The sequence below is a fragment of the Balaenoptera borealis genome, assembly GCF_965194805.1.
Source record: "Balaenoptera borealis genome assembly, chromosome: 10".
Lineage (NCBI taxonomy): Eukaryota > Metazoa > Chordata > Mammalia > Artiodactyla > Balaenopteridae > Balaenoptera > Balaenoptera borealis.
In genome coordinates, this window is record NC_138874.1 from 89,990,788 (window position 1) to 90,008,314 (window position 17,527).

Consider the following 17,527-nt stretch of genomic DNA (forward strand, 5'->3'; position numbering starts at 1 on the left):
GTATTGTCTTCTTATGACAGTTCTAAGGGCTGAAGGTTTATGTCATAACCTATCAGTAACATGTAAGTGCTAATTTTGAGTTTTCTTTCTTTTTTTTTCTTTCTTTTTTCAAAACTTAAGATGCTTCATTTCCCAGTCCTAATTTGCTTTCTTTTATTTCTTTTTAACTTTTTAATATGGAAAGTTTCAAGCATTCACAAAAGTAGAGTAATTAATAAAATGAACCTCCATGAACCCATTACCTAGTCTGAACAGTTATTAACAATTTGCCGTTGTTTTGTTCCCACACTCCTTCCATACAACACAGGTTTTTTTCCCTACTGGATTTTTTTTTTTAATACCTTTATTGGAGTATAATTGCTTTACAATGTTGTGTTATTTTCTGCTGTAACCCTACTGGATTTTTAAAAGCAAACACCACAGATAATCACTTTATCTTCATGTACTTCAGTAATACCTCTAATAGTTAAGGAGTTTCAAAACAAACCAACAAAAATATCCACAGTTCCATTTTTTTTAAATTAATTAATTAATTAATTTATTTATTTATTTCTGGCTGTGTTGGGTCTTCGCCTCTGTGCAGGGCTTCCTCTAGTTGCGGCGAGCGGGGGCCACTCTTCACTGCGGTGCGTGGGCCTCTCACTGTCATGGCCTCTCTTGTTGAGGAGCGCGGGCTCCAGACGCGCAGGCTCAGTAGCTATGGCTCACGGGCCCAGTTGCTCCGTGGCATGTGGGATCCTCCCAGACCAGGGCTCGAACCCATGTCCCCTGCGTTGGCAGGCAGATTCTCAACCACTGCGCCACCAGGGAAGCCCCCACAGTTCCATTTTTATTTTATTTTTTTCTTTTTTCTTTTTAAATTTTTTTGCTGCACCATGCCATGCAGCTTGTGGGATCTTAGTTCCCCAACCAGGGATTGAACCTGGGCCCTCAGCAGTGAAAGCGTGGAGTCTTAACCACTGGACAGACAGGGAATTCCCCCTCAGTTCCATTTTTAAACTTAACAAAGTTAACAATTCCTAATATCATGTATTGATAACAACCATCTAATACCCAGGTAGAGAGTTCCCCGATTGTATCAAGAATATTTATTTGTGGAAAAGTAGCGGGGAGAGGCGGACGGGTTGGGACCGCCTTCAGTACTGGCCGCCGGCAGTATCATGGCGACCCGGAACGCCCCTCCCCAAGAATATGAAAGTGATGATGACTCTTAGGAAGTGTTGGATTTAACTGAGTATGCAAGAAGACACCACTGGTGGAATCGAGTGTTTGGCCACAGTTCCAGACCTATGGTAGAAAAATACTCAGTAGCCACCCAGATTGTAATGGGTGGAGTGAGTGGCTGGTGTGCGGGATTTTTGTTCCAGAAAGTTGGAAAACTTGCAGCAACTGCAGTAGGTGGTGGCTTTCTTCTCCTTCAGATTGCCAGTCACAGTGGCTATGTGCAGATCGACTGGAAGAGAGTTGAAAAAGATGTAAACAAAGCAAAAAGACAGATTAAGAAACGAGCAAATAAGGCAGCACCTGAAATCAACAATATAATAGAAGAAGCAACAGAATTTGTCAAACAGAACATTGTGATATCCAGTGGATTTGTGGGAGGCTTTTTGCTAGGCCTTGCATCTTAAGGATATGAAGGTTCTATCACAGTGGAGTCACCTCTGAGAAGAGACATGGTGGTGACAAGATGGTCTCAGCATTACCCATTGACAGATTCTCCAGGATGACAAGAAACAACTAGCTGGATAGTACCAAACTCACTGCTTAGCATTTTGCCATCTGAAATTTGGCAGACTACTATCTGCTATAAAACAATCTATATGGTCTGTGTATAATAGTATTCTGGAGCAAAATATGGCTTTCATTATTTTCTAAAAACTTGCATTTGTTTAAAATTTGCCTATAAAACACCACTGTTGGATGTAGATTTGGAGAGAGAAAAAAATCTGTTGGCTATATTCCCCAGTGAAGTATCATCCTCAATTTATTTAAATAAGATGTTCTCCATTGTGCTTTTTAGTATAGTGCCAATAATTTAAAACTTTGTATTTTAGCTCCAACAGTAGGGCTGACTTTTTTTTTTAAAGATATGTTTGCAATAAACTGAAGAACCGTAATGCCCTTTTATGGAAGGATTTACAAATAATAGAATTATTAAAGATATTAAACAAATTAAAAAAAACAAAAAAAAAACAAAAAAAAGAATATTTATTTGTGAGGGACAACTTCCCTGGGAGAACGCACGGCGCGCCTCAGGCTGCGGCAACGTCACGCCAGTCTCTGCCACTGCAGGCTCGCTCCGCATCCATACCCCTCCCTCCCCCCGGCCTGAGTGAGCCAGAGACCCCGAATCAGATGCTCCTTTAACCCCATCCTGTGTGAGCGAAGAACAGACACCCTCAGGCGACCTACACACAGAGGTGGGTCCAAATCCAAAGCTGAACCCCGGGAGCTGTGCGAACAAAGAAGAGAAAGGGAAATTTCTCCCAGCAGCCTCAGAAGCAGCGGATTAAAGCTCCACAAACAACTTGATGTACCCTGCATCTGTGGAATACCTGAATAGACAACGAATCATCCCAAATTGAGGAGGTAGACTTTGGGAGCAAGATATATTATTTTTTCCCATTTTCCTCTTTTTGTGAGTGTGTATGTGTATGCTTCTGTGTGAGATTTTGTCTGTATAGCTTTGCTTTCACCATTTGTCCTAGGGTTCTGTCCGTCCGTTTTTTTCTGTTTTTTTACTGAAAAAAATTTTTTTCTTAATAATTATTTTTTATTTTAATAACTTTATTTTATCTTTATTTTATTTTATGTTATCCTCTTTCTTTCTTTCTTTCTATTTTTTCTCCCTTTTATTCTGAGCCATGTGGATGAAAGGCTCTTGGTGCTCCAGCCAGGCATCAGGGCTGTGCCTCTGAGGTGGGAGAGCCAACTTCAGGACACTGGTCCACAAGAGACCTCCCAGCTCCACGTAATACCAAATGGCGAAAATCTCCCAGAGATCTCCATCTCAACACCAAGACCCAGCTTCACTCAACAACCAGCAAGCTACAGTGTTGGACACCCTATGCCAAACAACTAGCAAGACAGGAACACAGCCCCATCCATTAGCAGAGAGGCTGGCTAAAATCATAATAAGGCCACAGACACCCCAAAACACACCACCAGACGTGGACCTGCCCACCAGAAAGACAAGATCTAGCCTCATCCACCAGAACACAGGCACTAGTCCCCTCCACCAGGAAGCCTATACAACTCGCTGAACCAACCTTAGCCACTGGGGACAGACACCAAAAACAACGGGAACTACGAACCTGCAGCCTGTGAAAAAGAGACCCCAAACACAGTAAGATAAGCAAAATGAGAAGACAGAAAAACACACAGCAGATGAAGGAGCAAGGTGAAAACCCACCAGACCTAACAAATGAAGAGGAAATAGGCAGTCTACCTGAAAAAGAATTCAGGATAATGATAGTAAAGATGATCCAAAATCTTGGAAATAGAAGAGACAAAATGCAAGAAACATTTAACAAGGACCTAGAAGAACTAAAGAGGAACCAAGCAATGATGAAAAACACAATAAATGAAATTAAAAATACTCTAGAAGGGATCAATAGCAGAATAACTGAGGCAGAAGAACGGATAAGTGACCTGGAAGATAAAATAGTGGAAATAACTACTGCAGAGCAAAATAAAGAAAAAAGAATGAACAGAACTGAGGACAGTCTCAGAGACCTCTGGGACAAATTTAACGCACCAACATTCGAATTATAGGGGTCCCAGAAGAAGAAGAGAAAAAGAAAGGGACTGAGAAAATATTTGAAGAGATTATAGTTGAAAACTTCCCTACTATGGGAAAGGAAATAGTTAATCAAGTCCTGGAAACACAGAGAGTCCTATACAGGATAAATCCAAGGAGAAACATGCCAAGACACATATTAATCAAACTATCAAAAATTAAATATAAAGAAAATATATTAAAAGCAGCAAGGAAAAAACAACAAATAACACACAAGGGAATCCCCATAAGGGTAACAGCTGATCTTTCAGCAGAAACTCTGCAAGCCAGAAGGGAGTGGCAGGACATATTTAAAGTGATGAAGGAGAAAAACCTACAACCAAGATTACTCTACCCAGCAAGGATCTCATTCAGATTTGATGTAGAAATTAAAACCTTTACAGACAAGCAAAAGCTGAGAGAGTTCAGCACCACCAAACCAGCTTTACAACAAATGCTAAAGGAACTTCTCTAGGCAAGAAACACAAGAGAAGGAAAACACCTACAATAACAAACCCAAAACATTTAAGAAAATGGGAATAGGAACATACATATCGATAGTTACCTTAAATGTAAATGGATTAAATGCTCCCACCAAAAGACACAGACTGGCTGAATGGATACAAAAACAAGACCTGTACATATACTGTCTACAAGAGATCCACTTCAGACCTAGGGACACATACAGACTGAAAGTGAGGGGATGGAAAAAGATATTCCATGCAAATGGAAATCAAAAGAAAGCTGGAGTAGCAATTCTCATATCAGACAAGATAGACTTTAAAATAAAGACTATTACAAGAGACAAAGAAGGGCAGTACATAATGATCAAGGGATCGATCCAAGAAGAAGATATAACAATTGTAAATATTTATGCACCCAACATAGGAGCACCTCAATACATAAGGCAAATACTAACAGCCATAAAGGGGGAAATCGACAGTAACACAATCATAGTAGGGGACTTTAACACCCCACTTTCACCAATGGACAGATCATCCAAAATGAAAATAAATAAGGAAACACAAGCTTTAAATGATACATTAAACAAGATGGCTTTAATTGATATTTATAGGACTTTCCATCCAAAAACAACAGAATACACTTTCTTCTCAAGTGCTCATGGAACATTCTCCAGGATAGATCATATCTTGGGTCACAAATCAGGCCTTGGTAAATTTAAGAAAATTGAAATCGTAACAAGTATCTTTTCCGACCACAACGCTATGAGACTAGATATCAATTACAGGAAAAGATCTGTAATAAATACAAACACATGGAGGCTGAACAATACACTACTTAATAACGAAGTGATCACTGAAGAAATCAAAGGGGAAATCAAAAAATACCTCGAAACAAATGACAATGGAGACACGACGACCCAAAACCTATGGGATGCAGCAAAAGCAGTTCTAAGAGGGAAGTTTATAGCAATACAAGCCTACCTCAAGAAACAGGAAACATCTCAAATAAACAACCTAACCTTGCACCTAAAGCGATTAGAGAAAGAAGAACAAAAAACCCCCAAAGTTAGCAGAAGGAAAGAAATCATAAAGATCAGATCAGAAATAAATGAAAAAGAAATGAAGGAAACAATAGCAAAGATCAATAAAACTAAAAGCTGGTTCTTTGAGAAGGTAAGCAAAATTGATAAACCATTAGCCAGACTCATCAAGAAAAAAAGGGAGAAGACTCAAATCAATAGAATTAGAAATGAAAAAGGAGAAGTAACCACTGACACTGCAGAAATACAAAAGATCATGAGAGATTACTACAAGCAACTCTATGCCAATAAAATGGACAACCTGGAATAAATGGACAGATTCTTAGAAATGCACAACCTGCCGAGACTGAACCAGAAAGAAATAGAAAATATGAACAGACCAATCACAAGCACTGAAATTGAAACTGTGATTAAAAATCTTCCAACAAACAAAAGCCCAGGACCAGATGGTTTCACAGGCGAATTCTATAAAATATTTAGAGAAGAGCTAACACCTATTCTTCCCAAACTCTTCCAAAATATAGCAGAGGGAGGAACACTCCCCAACTCATTCTACGAGGCCACCATCACCCTGATACCAAAACCAGACAAAGATGTCACAGAGAAAGAAAACTACAGGCCAATATCACTGATGAACATAGATGCAAAAATCCTCAACAAAATACTAGCAAACAGAATCCAACAGCACATTAAAAGGATCATACACCATGATCAAGTGGGATTTATTCCAGGAATGCAAGGATTCTTCAATATATGCAAATCAATCAATGTGATACACCATATTAACAAATTGAAGGAGAAAAACCATATGATCATCTCAATAGATGCAGAGAAAGCTTTCGACAAAATTCAACACCCATTTATGATAAAAGCCCTGCAGAAAGTAGGCATAGAGGGAACTTTCCTCAACATAATAAAGGCCATATATGACAAACCCACAGCCAGCATCATCCTCAATGGTGAAAAACTGAAACCATTTCCACTAAGATCAGGAACAAGACAAGGTTGCCCACTCTCACCACTATTATTCAACATAGTTTTGGAAGTTTTAGCCACAGCAATCAGAGAAGAAAAAGAAATAAAAGGAATCCAAATCGGAAAAGAAGAAGTAAAGCTGTCACTGTTTGCAGATGACATGATACTATACATAGAGAATCCTAAAGATGCTACCAGAAAACTACTAGAGCTAATCAATGAATTTGGTAAAGTAGCAGGATACAAAATTAATGCACAGAAATCTCTTGCATTCCTATACACTAATGATGAAAAATCTGAAAGTGAAATTAAGAAAACACTCCCGTTTACCATTGCAACAAAAAGAATAAAATATCTAGGAATAAACCTAAGGAGACAAAAGACCTGTATGCAGAAAATTATAGGACACTGATAAAAGAAATTAAAGATGATACAAATAGATGGAGAGAGATACCATGTCCTTGGATTGGAAGAATCAACATTGTGAAAATGACTATACTACCCAAAGCAATCTACAGATTCAATGCAATCCCTATCAAACTACCACTGGCATTTTTCACAGAACTAGAACAAAAAATTTCACAATTTGTATGGAAACACAAAAGACCCCGAATAGCCAAAGCAATCTTGAGAACGAAAAATGGAGCTGGAGGAATCAGGCTCCCTGACTTCAGACTATACTACAAAGCTACAGTAATCAAGACCGTATGGTACTGGCACAAAAACAGAAATATAGATCAATGGAACAGGATAGAAAGCCCAGAGATAAACCCACGCTCATATGGTCACCTTATTTTTGATAAAGGAGGCAAGCATATACAGTGGAGAAAAGAAAGCCTCTTCAATAAGTGGTGCTGGGAAAACTGGACAGGTACATGTAAAAGAATGAAATTAGAGCACTTTCTAACACCATACACAAAAATAAACTCAAAATGGATTAAAGACCTAAATGTAAGGCCAGACACTATCAAACTCTTAGAGGAAAACATAGGCAGAATACTCTATGACATAAATCACAGCAAGATTCTTTTTGATCCACCTCCTAGAGAAATGGAAATAAGAACAAAAATAAACAAATGGGACCTAATGAAACTTAAAAGCATTTGCACAGCAAAGGAAACCATAAACAAGACCAAAAGAGAGCCCTCAGAATGGGAGAAAATATTTTGCAAATGAAGCAACTGACAAAGGATTAATCTCCAAAATATACAGGCAGCTCATGCAGCTCAATAACAGAAAAACAAACAACCCAATCCAAAAATGGGCAGAAGACCTAAATAGACATTTCTCCAAAGAAGATATAGAGATTGCCAACAAACACATGAAAGAATGCTCAACATCATTAATCATTAGAGAAATGCAAATCAAATCTACAATGAGATATCATCTCACACCTGTCAGAATGGCCATCATCAAAAAATCTAGAAACAATAAATGCTGGAGAGGGTGTGGAGAAAAGGGAACCCTCTTGCACTGTTGGTGGGAATGTAAATTGATACAGCCACTATGGAGAACAGTATGGAGGTTCCTTAAAAAACTAAAAATAGAAGTACCATACGGCCCAGCAATCCCACTACTGGGCATATACCCTGAGAAAACCATAATTCAAAAAGAGTCATGTACCAAAATGTTCATTGCAGCTCTATTTACAATATTCAGGACATGGCAGCAACCTAAGTGTCCATCATCGGATGAATGGATAAAGAAGATGTGGCACATATATACAAGGGAATATTACTCAGCCATAAAAAGAAACGAAATTGAGTTATTTGTAGTGAGGTGGATGGAGTTAGAGTCTGTCATACAGAGTGAAGTAAGTCAGAAAGAGAAAAACAAATACCGTATGCTAACACATATATATGGAATCTAAGGGAAAAAAAAAAAGGTCATGAAGAACCTAGTGGCAAGACAGGAATGAAGACACAGACCTACTAGAGAATGGACCTGAGGATATGGGGAGGGGGAAGGGTAAGATGTGACAAAGTGAGAGAGTGGCATGGACATATTTACACTACCAAACGTAAAATAGATAGCTAGTGGGAAGCAGCCACATAGCACAGGGAGATCAGCTCTGTGCTTTGTGACCACCTAGAGGGGTGGGATAGGGAGGGTGGGAGGGAGGGAGATGCAAGAGGGAAGAGATATGGGAACATATGTATATGTATAACTGATTCACTTTGTTATAAAGCAGAAACTAACACACCATTGTAAAGCAATTATACTCCAATAAAGATGTTAAAAAAAAAAGAATATTTATTTGTAGTTGTCTTGTTCAGATCAGAATCTGAACATAGATCACAAATTACATTTGACTGATAGGTCTCTTTTAATCTATAACAGTTAACCTTTCCCCCCAACTCTTTTTTCCAAATCATTCAACAACAACAACAACAACAACAGCAAAAACCCAACAACCAAAAAACAACCCAAACTGGGTCACTTGATGGAATGAATTTGCCACATTCTGGATTTGGTTGACTGAATCTTTGTGGGATCTTTAACATGTTTTTCATCCCCTCCCCCGCTTTTGTTCTGTAAACTGGAGGTTAGGTATAGAAGCTTGATTAGACTCAGATTCAGTTCTTTTGGCAAGAAAAAATCATAGGTGGTGCTGTTTACTGCTGTATCACATCAGGAGTTTTGTAATATCTGGTTGTCTTACTTTTAGTCATGTTAAGACTGAACAGGTGTTCAGGTTTCAGGAATTGTCAGTCTGATCTGATCTGTTATAAAAATTTTCCATCCACTTTTCACCTAATGGTTATAGCAGCCAATTGTGATCGTTACTTAGATTTGTTTTCTCATTAGAGGTTGCAGAATGGTGATTTTTCTAATTCTGTCATTCTTTCTGCATTTAACAGTTAAGAGTTTTATATAATGAAATTTTCTTCATTAGCCATTTGGTTATCCTGAAATGTAGTTCCTACGGGAACGACAGAATGAACCCTTGATTCTTTGCTTTTATTTATCAAGTTTTTGAATAATGAGCTGGTGTCCTAGCAACTTCTGAAGGTAACCAGTGAATTTTTTTTTCAGTATCCTTATGAACTTGCGGATTTTAATTTATTTGATGCATTGCAGTCCATCACATCATTATTCTTTTTGGTGCTCAAATTTTACCATCATTGGCTGCTAGGAGCACCTTTAAGTTGGCTCTTGTACCCTTTTAACATGATCCCAGGAGTCTTTTCTATTTCCCTGGCATATTGGCACACCATGGTATTCTATGCTCATCTTGTATTTTTTCTACTCTAGACCCTAGCATCGGCCATTTTTTTAAGGAGCCCTTGTTTCTTTTAGTGGAAAATGATGTTTAGAGATTGTGGTCTAGACAACAGCGGTGCTCATTGCTCCTGGATTATCATCGCTTCTAGGCCTTTTCAGTGGACAGAGCTAGGAAATGTGTATTTTTTAAAAAAGAAAAATAAATCATGATCTCATAGTGATAGTTCTGATTCATATTTAAGATTATAAGATTATTGTTTAATTTCTTTGATTTTATATTAAAATCAAATCCTTTTTCTCTTGTGCTGAATATTTGTTCCTAAAGCTATTTACATAAACATTTATTTAACTTTATTCCATAATATATGTTTAATTGTTTAAAAATAATAATACCAATAAAACTACTGGAATGCAGTTTAAGTTATTTGTTTCTTTTGTCATTAAGATATATTCTACAAGAGATACATAGTCAAAATACCATGTTTTAAGTCACTTAAATCTTCTCTGTATAATATACAGTTGGTACAGTTAAATTAATTTATTTCAGTTTGCTTTCAATTTTTTAAGGGATTTCTGGGGTTTTTTCCCTTTAAACTTAATTTTGGCTTTTAATTACTAGACCCCTTCTGTTCCCTTATTTATTTCAGAATCAGATGCCGAGGCTCCCCAGGAATTGGCAACAGGACGCAGAAGGACAGTAGGGATCCTGGATATGGGAGGAGCCTCTCTCCAAATTGCTTATGAAGTTCCTACCTCAACTTCTGTCCTGTCTCCACAACAGGTATTTTACCTTTTGGGGGAATTCAGTGGCTAGGAATGCCAGTCTTTGAGAAGGAAGGGCACTATGTTTGGACTTAGACCAAATGGCCTGGGTCCAAATGTTGGTTCAGATCATTGCTAGCTTGTGTTATCTTGGGTTGGTTACCTCTCTGAGCCCCAGTTTCCTCGTGTGTAAAAAGAGAATAATAATAGTATCTACTTCATAAAGTTGTGAAGATGAAATAATACCACGTGTATAAAGCACTTAGCAAGCTGCCCAGCGTGTAATAACATTTAATACATTTTAGCAATTATAACTATACTACTTATCTGGAAGAGTTGCCTGAGGATTAAACATGGTAATATAAAACCTGGAGTACAGTATTTGTTACATACTTGTTAATTAAACGTTATTCCCTTTCCTTTACTGATGATTCCATCCTTGTGCTTCTGTTATTCCTTACCTGACTAGAATGTAAAGAATGTATTTTGAGGGAGAAGTTTCATCATACAGAGGAAAAAGAAATAAAACACTTTTTAGCACCTAGTATGTGCAAGAAATGACATGTTACACTGCCCCCAAAAGCTTATAATCTATCAGTGGAGACAGCCTGTGATAACAGGCAGACCATGACAGTGTTGTAATTTGATCTAAACCAGGGTTTCTCATCATTGGCACTATTGGCATTTTGGGCTGAATAAGTCTTTGTTGTGGAGGGCCGTTCCGTGCATTATATGATGTTTAGCAGCATCCCTGGCCTCTATCAGGTGCAGCAACGCCTGTACTTCCCCCAAACTCCCAGTTTTGACAATTAAAAGTGTCTTCAGACATTGCCAGATGCCCCTGGGGGTGCAAAATCACCTCTGGTTGAGAACCTTGGGTCTAAACAGAGAGCCACAGCAATGTGGGAACTGGCAGGGTCAACCCCATTTGCAAAGGCTTGAATAGGAGCCTTCCATGCTGCCTTCATGGAAAGTACGGTATTTACCTGGGCCTTGGCTGATAGTAGGCTTTTGTGTAGTGGAGGTTGAGGGAAGGCCATCTACATGGAGGTGACAGTATGCACAAAGGCACAGAAAACAGCAAAGAGCCCAGAATGTCCAGGTAATGATGAATAGCCTGTTGCAGTATGGGGTTTTCAAGTGTGGTAATAGGGAAGGCTGGGAAGATAAGATGAAGTTAGATCATAAGGAGTCTTGGGTGCCATGCTAGGGGATTTGGCTTTTTTATCTGTAGACAGTGGGGAACCAGCAAAGGTTTTTGAGTAGGGCAGTCATATGGGCCTAAGTTTCATCATCTGTGAAATAATTAAACTCTGAAGGTCCCCAGCTCTGAATTTTGTGACTATGTTAATTGTGTGACTTAGTTCCAATCTGTTTTTTAAGAAAGTAATTTTGGTGTCAGTAGGAGAAAAAACTGTAGGTCGGGGAACCTTGGGTGAGAAGTGCTAAAGAGCTAAACTAGACAGTGTAAGTGGAAATGGAAGGGAGGGGACAGATTTCAAGGGATATTTTGGAGTAAAAAAACAGTGTAATGTGGTGATGTGGGTAGGGCAGGAAGGGATGGCCAGATGCTAAGGGTCCAACTTAGGTAACTGGAAGGGTGAAGAACCTAGTCACTGAGAGAGGAGACCACAGGGGAAGGGGCAGGGTTGATGCTAAGCACACAGGAATGGTTTAGGTGAGAGTATCTTTCTGGTCTCTAGCTCTGAAGTCCTATCACCAAGCAGTTCAGTTTTGGGTATGTTGAAAATGTGGGTTTGGCATTCAGAAGAGATTGTCTGTGGTGGGGTTGCAGATTTGGGGAACTAGGTCATGAGACTGTTTAGTCTATATTTGTTAGTATGTATTCAACAGGTAAAATGAAGGCATGGTTCTGATACTAAGGAATAGGTGACAGGTGGCATTGAGCCTTAAAGTCTTAAACAAATGGCTTTTTGTGTGTGTGCAGACTTAGAAAGCAACACTGGTATAGAAAGTATATTTGCAAGCAACAAATTAGATGTGTATATAACAATATAATGGATCTTTGTGCTTAGTAAAGAAAGGAAAGAAACAAAGAGACATAACACAATAGCACTTTAAACACTTTAAATAATCCTAAATGCCTAATTTTTTGTACAGTTCACAAAGTTGTGCAATCACCACTGTCAAATTTCAGAACATTCCATCACCTCAAAAAGAAGCCCCATATTCATTAGCAGTTACTCACCATTCCCCTCTCCCTCTCCCCAGCCCTGACAACCGTTAATCCACTTTCTGTCCCTGTGGATTTGCCTATGGAGCCGTAAAATATGTGGCCTTTTAGGTCAGGCTTCTTTCATCTAGCAAAAGTTTTCAAGGCTTATCCATGTTGTAGCAGATATCAGTACTTTATTCCCTTTTTGGCTGAATAACATTCCATTGTGTGACCGTGGCACATTTTGTTTATCCATTCATCAGCTGATGGACATTTAGGTTGTTTCCAGTTTTTGGCTATTATGGATAACGCTGCTATGAACGCTCATGTACACATTTTTGTGTAGACATGTTTTCAGTTTTCTTGAGTATATACCTAGGAGTGGAATTGCTGGGCACAGTAGCATTTTCATAAATTTAAAATAAATACATTCAAAACAACCCCATTTTGCAACAATACATACAAACAAATACTACATATTAAGCACATTAGAATGGTTGCCTGTGGCAGGAGCCAGAATGGCAGTGAGTATGAGGATAAAAGGAAGTAAATAAAACAAAAGTGGGGCTTTGCCACGATAATGTGCCATGAACTGAGGAATATGACTAATTCAACCTCTGTACCTGAAGTCAAAAAAAAAACCAGAGGTACAATAAAATTGAACTTTTCTAATCCTCAAATCTGTCACAGGGAATATTAAGGCATCTTGAATAGTTTTAGAAAATGCCATAGAATAGATCTCATGATGATCTCTCAAATTCCTTAAATTTATTTTTGTCAAAGGATTTTTTTTTTTTTCTTTTTGGGTGAAGTAGAAAAGGATAGCAAAGGGAGACACAGCAGGCTTCTGCCTCAAAAAACTATGTGTCTCCGGATTTTTTTTTTTTGATTATAAAAATAGTACATTCCCATTTTGGAGAATTGGAAAATCAGAAAAGTACACGCCAGGTAAGGACATCATCTGTAATGATTCTACCTCCTATCTAACTACAGAAAGTATTTGTCTCTAATTTGTTATTTAGTCTCTGATTTGTTCCTTTTTGTGTAGTCTTGTCATTTTACGTCTTTGTTTAAAATAATGCTGTGAGGATGAAAGAATGCTATAAGACGTTTTAAAGAGTAGTCATAGCAGATGAAATCTAGTGTATTAGCAATGTCATACCTTTCTAGAAGTCAACCAAAAGTAAAGTTCCCGTTACATCATATTACAGGAAGAAGCTGCGAAGATATTGCTGGCCGAGTTCAACCTGGGCTGTGATGTGCAACACACTGAACATGTGTATAGGGTTTACGTCACAACCTTTCTGGGATTCGGGGGCAACTTTGCCCGGCAGCGCTATGAAGACCTTGTGATGAATGAAACTCTTAACAAGAACAGGTATGTTTGACATGGGATCTGTGATTCTGAAATAGAATGTTGTTAGGCTGCAGATATTAGGAAAAAATGGTTACATCCTACTAGATAGATACGTCCTTGCTTCCTCCTTTCTGACCACCCCTGCCAACGGGGTAGCATCTTTTAGAGACCCTCTATTAGTAGTCCCACTTGATCTGCTTGAGAGTGCCTTCTAATCTTTGTTATTAGGACTCAAAAATGTACAGTGGCTTATTGTGGTGACCTCTTGCTGTGCCCATCTTCAGACATGGTATCACAGGATAAGTGAGATCAGTTAAGTCACCAATTTAAATTGTGCAGTGTAATGTAGTTCCTGGAAGTTCATTCTATCAATACATGGAAGTGCGCAGGACATGTTTGCTGAATTACAGTAGACCTGCATCTTACGTGGGACTTAAGGTTCCATAGTGGGCATAAAAGATTAAAAGCATCTTAATCAAAATTAGCCTTTAAAATATTCTCTTTAAGTCCAGAATAGACATTTTTTCCTGCAGCATTGGACAGGCCACTGATTCTTCATTTGTGTACCAGATGAAGTATTTAGACCATAATGTACAAATAGTTGTGGGTTTTTTAGCATGTAAAATTATTTTTATCATTATGCACATTAAAGGAAAGCATAATAGAGAGCAGAGTTCTTTTCCACCATAAAACTGTTTCCCCCCATTTGTTTAGCTGGAAACAGTGGCTTGAAGAGCTACTGGTTTATCCCATTTGTAATAATTTCTCTACAGTAATCAATTGTCTTATATTGGGAGCATGTTACAGAAAATATTGTCTCATAAGTCTTTTTTGTTTTTCTGAGTCTAAACTCCTAAGAGTTCAAGGTGCTTTGGGAGAATCCTGTTATCTGGATGACTGATGAATGCATTAAAACCAAGCAGTGTGTTTGTATTCTGAAAATACTCTTAAATCCATACAAATGTTGCTTGTATGGAGTTCAGATCACTCCTGCTGACACTATGGCATCTGAAGAACGATTACTATGAAAGTTTCACACCAACTTTAGCCACTGTGCTTCCTTTTCCATTTCCTTCCTTTGTTGTCCTGCTGCTCTTTTATCTCTGTATCATGTTTTTTGCTGCCTCGGGAGAGGCTGCATCATCTTCTTCTCATGCATTGGTATTTTTTTTACCATGTATCTAAGTTACCTAGTTCAGAAGACTGATTACTCATCTTGCGTATCTGCTAATCTATAGAGAAACCTGTGCTTCCTGGGATGTTAAAACTTAATGTTTCTCTCTTTTTAATAATTTTCTGAGTTTTCCTTATAGGTGGTGTCACATCTTTAAAGTAGATTCCACTTGTTCCAAAGCATTTTGTTGTGTCGCCACATTCCCATTCCCTCCTTCAGTCTTTACACTTGTGGGTGCATCTTCATCCCAAGAAGTCCACTCTTCAACATTTGTCTTAGGAACTGATGAGTAATTAACTGTAGTTGGCCAAGTTATTTGGTCTCTACTTAATTTCCGTCTTTGGCCAGATCTGCATATTAATCTCTTTAGGAATGAGAATACTGTTGCTAGACAAGTACAGACTTTAATTAACCAGAGCTGTGTGATGGCCATGGTGGGAATCAAAACCTGCCCCTCCCCTCCCCCTCAGAGCTGGGCATGTACTCGGTCACTTTTGCCACCCATCACCACTGCACCACTGCCATGGTCCCTGCCTCAGGACACTCCTCAGCCCTTCCCACTTCACCTCCTCCCAATTGTTTTTTTAAACATTAGAACTGCGCTCAGCATGGTGAGATCTTTTCACTTTTCAGAGGCAAATGGGAATGAAGACCAGAGGGAGAACAGCAGATTCACATCTCCAATTTCACTATACATTGGGAAATATACATGTTGACTAAAAGATTGAACGAAATTAATCACTGCCATATTTCTTTCTTTTTCTAAACTAAATTTGCATAATTTAAATGTTCATGTGACACAACTACGTGGTAACACTCCATCCCTGTTTTTAGGGGTGTCATGTAGAAGAATAACAAGACGTCTGGGAAGCATCTTAGAGGAGGCTGAGTACAGTAGTGATGTGTTTTGTTTGTTTTTGTCATCGTGACAGGTTGCTGGGCCAGAAGACAGGTCTGAGTCCCGACAATCCATTTCTAGATCCCTGCCTGCCTGTGGGACTCACGGATGTGGTGGAAAGGAGCAGCCAGGTCCTTCATGTCCGAGGAAGAGGGGACTGGGTGGCTTGCGGGGCCATGCTGAGCCCCCTGTTGGCTCGCTCCAACACCAGCCAGGCCTCGCTGAATGGCATCTACCAGTCACCCATTGACTTCAACAACAGCGAGTTCTACGGTTTCTCCGAGTTCTTTTACTGTACAGAGGATGTGTTACGCATCGGTGGCCGCTACCACGGGCCAACATTTGCCAAGGCTGCTCAGGTAAATTATTAATAATAAAGTGACTCATCCTGGCAGCAGCCATTTATTGGACGCCTAACTTTGTACCAGATGCCGTGCGAAGGGCTTTGCATGCATGATCTCACTGGATTCTTGGCAGGAGCCCTGTGAGCCCTCATTTTATAGATGAGGAGGTGGACTTAGAGAAGTTAAGGAACCTGCTGTGCTATACTGCCTTCTAATTAATTAAGCTTAGGTTTCCATGGGTGTCCTATTACCCAAATTATCACCCAGGTCTAATATTGTCATGGTGGTTAATGGTTTTTCCTCCAACTTTCCAATAGTCTTAATTAATGTTTGTGGCCAAAAGTGTCATCTCCAGGTATTTTTCCCTTTCTGGGTGTTCCCAGGTGTAATGTGCTTTTGGAGATGATGTCACACAGGTGGGCAAGTCCACTTTCATTTTCTTACCTTGAGTTTTAAGAGGCCAGGATGGTATAGGGTCACTTAGAATATTAAAAAGATGTTGCACTAAGACCCAGCGCAGCCAAATAAATAGATAAATAAATATTAAAAAAAAAAAAGATGTTGCAAAAAGCAATGATAGTGCATTTAAATTGCAGAAGAAGTAAACATTCACTTAGAGCACATTTAGGACTTAAGCATCTTATAGGCTTAAAGCATTTGTTATTTGGACAGGTGAAAGTTTAGCTAGCTTTCTACAGTGTCTGCTTTAATTTGGATTCATCTCTTTTTAATTTTTGTATATCTGTCTCTTTTATCAGAAAAATTTATGGGGAGATCTGTCCTCTCTTATATTTTTTATTCTTTCCCTTCTGCTTTCTTAGAATTCTCTAAGGTTCGCTTGGTATAAGGCTTCCAAAGGGAATAATATCTGCAGTGTTTGTACTATTCTGTTCTCTAAAGGCAGTCCCTAAGAAATATTGAGGAAAACCTGGTTTGTATTTGCCCTTGCCTCTAGGAATACCCTCATATTCCCTTTCCTTTCCAGCATCCCCTAAGTGTCCATAGCCTGAATCTTTCTCTCATTTTAAAACTTTCTCAAATCCTATTTCCTTGAACATCAAAGGGCTCAAGTTATTACTTGCCCAAACTGCTAGTGGCTTAATATGTTTTCTTTCCTAGGTAAAAGATGATTTCGTTCGCCCTTTTTTTTTTTTTAACTTTGACTCAACTGTTATCGTCCCAGTGACACCTTCCTTGGCCATCCTATACAAAATTGCAGCCCTCCCCAATATTACCTATTTCCCTTTCCTGCTTTATTTTTCCCACGAGCACTTAACATAATCTAACCCACTCTGTGTACGTATGTGTATATGTATGTATGTATACATGTATAT

At 38.8% G+C, this 17,527-nt stretch overlaps 1 protein-coding gene and 2 pseudogenes across 5 annotated transcripts in view; 2 read left to right on the forward strand and 1 right to left on the reverse strand.

Annotated features, from left to right (window-relative positions):
- Positions 1–17,527, forward strand: part of ENTPD7 (ectonucleoside triphosphate diphosphohydrolase 7) — a 90,112-nt gene that overhangs the window by 41,305 nt on the left and 31,280 nt on the right. For all 3 annotated transcript variants that reach the window (XR_014249219.1, XM_082408102.1, XM_082408103.1), the window contains exons 9-11: positions 10,130–10,263; positions 13,632–13,798; positions 15,884–16,208. Coding sequence is in view for 2 of the 3 variants with exons in the window: in XM_082408102.1 (XP_082264228.1) it covers positions 10,130–10,263; positions 13,632–13,798; positions 15,884–16,208 (626 nt within the window). In the remaining variant the exon portion in view is untranslated. The remainder of the gene's footprint in view (positions 1–10,129; positions 10,264–13,631; positions 13,799–15,883; positions 16,209–17,527) is intronic.
- On the forward strand, positions 4–8,342 carry LOC309636097 (FUN14 domain-containing protein 1 pseudogene; annotated as a pseudogene). Its single transcript has one exon. The product of its transcript is annotated as an FUN14 domain-containing protein 1 pseudogene (transcript).
- LOC309636086 (receptor-binding cancer antigen expressed on SiSo cells pseudogene) lies at positions 13,806–15,875 on the reverse strand (annotated as a pseudogene). The gene has a single exon. The product of its transcript is annotated as a receptor-binding cancer antigen expressed on SiSo cells pseudogene (transcript).